General features: G+C 48.4%; 1 protein-coding gene across 1 annotated transcript in view; it reads left to right on the plus strand.

Annotated features, from left to right (window-relative positions):
* The window catches only part of FAM46A (family with sequence similarity 46, member A), a 7,395-nt gene extending 5,116 nt beyond the window's left edge, over nt 1-2,279 (plus strand). The window contains exons 2-3 of the mRNA XM_009333226.1: nt 5-97; nt 1,101-2,279. Of these exons, the coding sequence (XP_009331501.1) occupies nt 5-97; nt 1,101-1,880 (873 nt within the window). The 3' untranslated portion in view covers nt 1,881-2,279. The remainder of the gene's footprint in view (nt 1-4; nt 98-1,100) is intronic.
* The last annotated feature ends 213 nt before the right edge of the window (nt 2,280-2,492 follow it).

A 2,492-nucleotide genomic window follows, 5' to 3' on the forward strand; every position in this document is an offset into this window, starting at 1 on the left:
CGAGTTTCAGACTGTGAAGGACGTGGTCTTGGACTGCCTCTTGGATTTCTTACCCGAGGGGGTGAACAAGGAGAAGATCACGCCGCTCACGCTCAAGGTAAACCTGCCCTGTGCCCAGGCGCCCGGAGCGGGCAGGTGTAAGCGCCTGCCTGCGGGGAGGGGGGCACCTTCCCCTCCGGGGATGGAAGGGTGCACGGAGGGACGCAGCTCCCCCCCCCCCGACCCCGAGCCCCGCAGGGACCGTGACTGTTTTTTTCACCCCAGACTTAAAACCGAGGAGGAGTTGGCAGTAAAGCGTCTTGGCTGGGGCTCCTCAGCATTAATTAGTCTTTCCTCCTCTCTCTCTCGTTTGATTTGCTGGGAGCGTTGACTTACCTGGGGCGTGTGTGCGCAAGGCGCTGCAAATCCCCCAGCTCGGCTCTGCGGCAGCTTGGTTTGCCGGACCCGGTTCCCGGGGTGGCTGGGGGAGCTCAGCTGGCTTCAATACCTGCAAGAAGGAAACGCCGTCTGCAAGGCACGCTTTCTAGTGTGCTAAATGCCCCGGCGGAGAGGCATATTCCCTCCTCTCGGAGACAGTTCACTTGAGTTGATTAAGCTGAATGCCAAATGCCTTTAAGACTTTTTAGAGGGATTTTCTGGAATATGGGGCAGATTTGTGGAACCTGCACTGAAAGAGCAGGACTGAGGGAAGTGAACACCTGCTAATTTTTTTTTGTGGGGAGGGAAGCGAGAAGTGGAAACCGATAAAAGAGATTTCCTATCTGATTACAGCGGTGACCTTTTGTGTGGGGGTGCATGGATATTTGGCATGTGTGCCGTGGGCTTCGTGTGTAGATGTATTTAGAAGTGATTGAAAGAAGCAGTGTCAAAAAAAAACACGACACAGTCCCAGAAGAGCGGCCTCCCCTATCATCCCCTTGCAATGACAGCACTCCAAGACATTAAGCATTTCTCCTCTGGTTTGTATATGCAGGCTCCATTAAATCTTTCATGAAACGCTAGGATGGGGTGGAGGTGAGGGGGAATGTGAACGAATGCAGCGAAGGGGAAATTTCTTGCATCTGTGTCTTCATTTGCTCATTTTGTCTTTCCAATTATAGGAGGCTTATGTGCAGAAAATGGTAAAAGTATGCAATGATTCAGACCGATGGAGTCTCATCTCCTTGTCCAACAACAGTGGCAAAAATGTGGAGCTGAAATTTGTGGACTCTCTGAGGCGGCAGTTTGAATTCAGTGTCGATTCCTTTCAAATCAAGCTGGACTCCCTGCTGCTTTTTTATGAGTGCTCAGAGAATCCGATGACTGAAACTTTTCACCCGACGATCATTGGCGAGAGCGTCTATGGGGATTTCCAGGAAGCCTTTGATCACCTCTGCAATAAGATAATCGCCACCAGAAACCCCGAAGAGATCAGAGGAGGTGGTCTTCTGAAGTACTGCAACCTTTTGGTAAGGGGCTTTAGGGCTGCCTCCGAATCCGAGATTAAGTCCCTGCAGAGATACATGTGTTCGAGGTTTTTCATTGACTTCTCAGACATTGGAGAACAGCAGAGAAAGCTGGAGTCCTACTTGCAGAACCACTTTGTGGGATTAGAGGACCGCAAGTATGACTATCTCATGACCCTTCACGGTGTGGTGAATGAGAGCACAGTGTGCCTGATGGGACATGAGAGGAGACAGACTCTGAATCTGATCACCATGCTGGCCATCAGGGTCCTAGCCGAGCAAAATATCATCCCCAATGTGGCCAATGTCACCTGCTATTACCAGCCAGCCCCATACGTAGCAGATGCCAACTTCAGCAATTACTATATTGCCCAGGTTCAGACGGTGTTCCCTTGCCAGCAGCACACATACTCTACTTGGCTGCCCTGTAATTAAGGACCGAAATTAGTAGACCCGGTGGGGAGAACGTTTTCTAAGACGTAGGAAGGGGCGGTGCGCCCCTTTGAAATGGGGTGTTTTGTGCAATGACGATCTGCTCTAGTTTTCAAGCTTGGGGAAAAGCTTGTGGTTCTTCTAATAAGTAACGGGAGCATGATCGAGAAAGAACCCCAAAATAATTGGATCCTACCCCAGAGCACAAGAGGCCTGTCATTAAAAGCAACCAGCTTCCCCTGAAATAAGTGAGGGAGGAATGCTTGATGACAATATGGGTTGGCAATATCTGCTCCCATAGCTTTGGCATAGAGAAGGTGGGAAAGCCTTATTTTCTTTTATTTTTATTCTTACTCTAGAATGGGATCTGCAAAAGGGAGAATATGAAAGAAACAAAACAAAAAAAACAACAAAAAGACAAAAAAATCTCAAAAAACATTTCTATATATATTCAGGAATTAAAAGTTAGAGGCATAAAGCAGAGATAAGCTGAATAAAAATGTATATTGGAATTACTGCATTTGGGGCTTGCAGCAAGTGCCGTCTATGGATTGACCGTGTAGAATGTATAGCTTGCTTGACTAGAACGCTTTACCAGAAACAGCTTGCTCCAAA

Source organism: Pygoscelis adeliae, unplaced genomic scaffold, assembly GCF_000699105.1.
Source record: "Pygoscelis adeliae isolate BGI_AS28 unplaced genomic scaffold, ASM69910v1 Scaffold57, whole genome shotgun sequence".
Lineage (NCBI taxonomy): Eukaryota > Metazoa > Chordata > Aves > Sphenisciformes > Spheniscidae > Pygoscelis > Pygoscelis adeliae.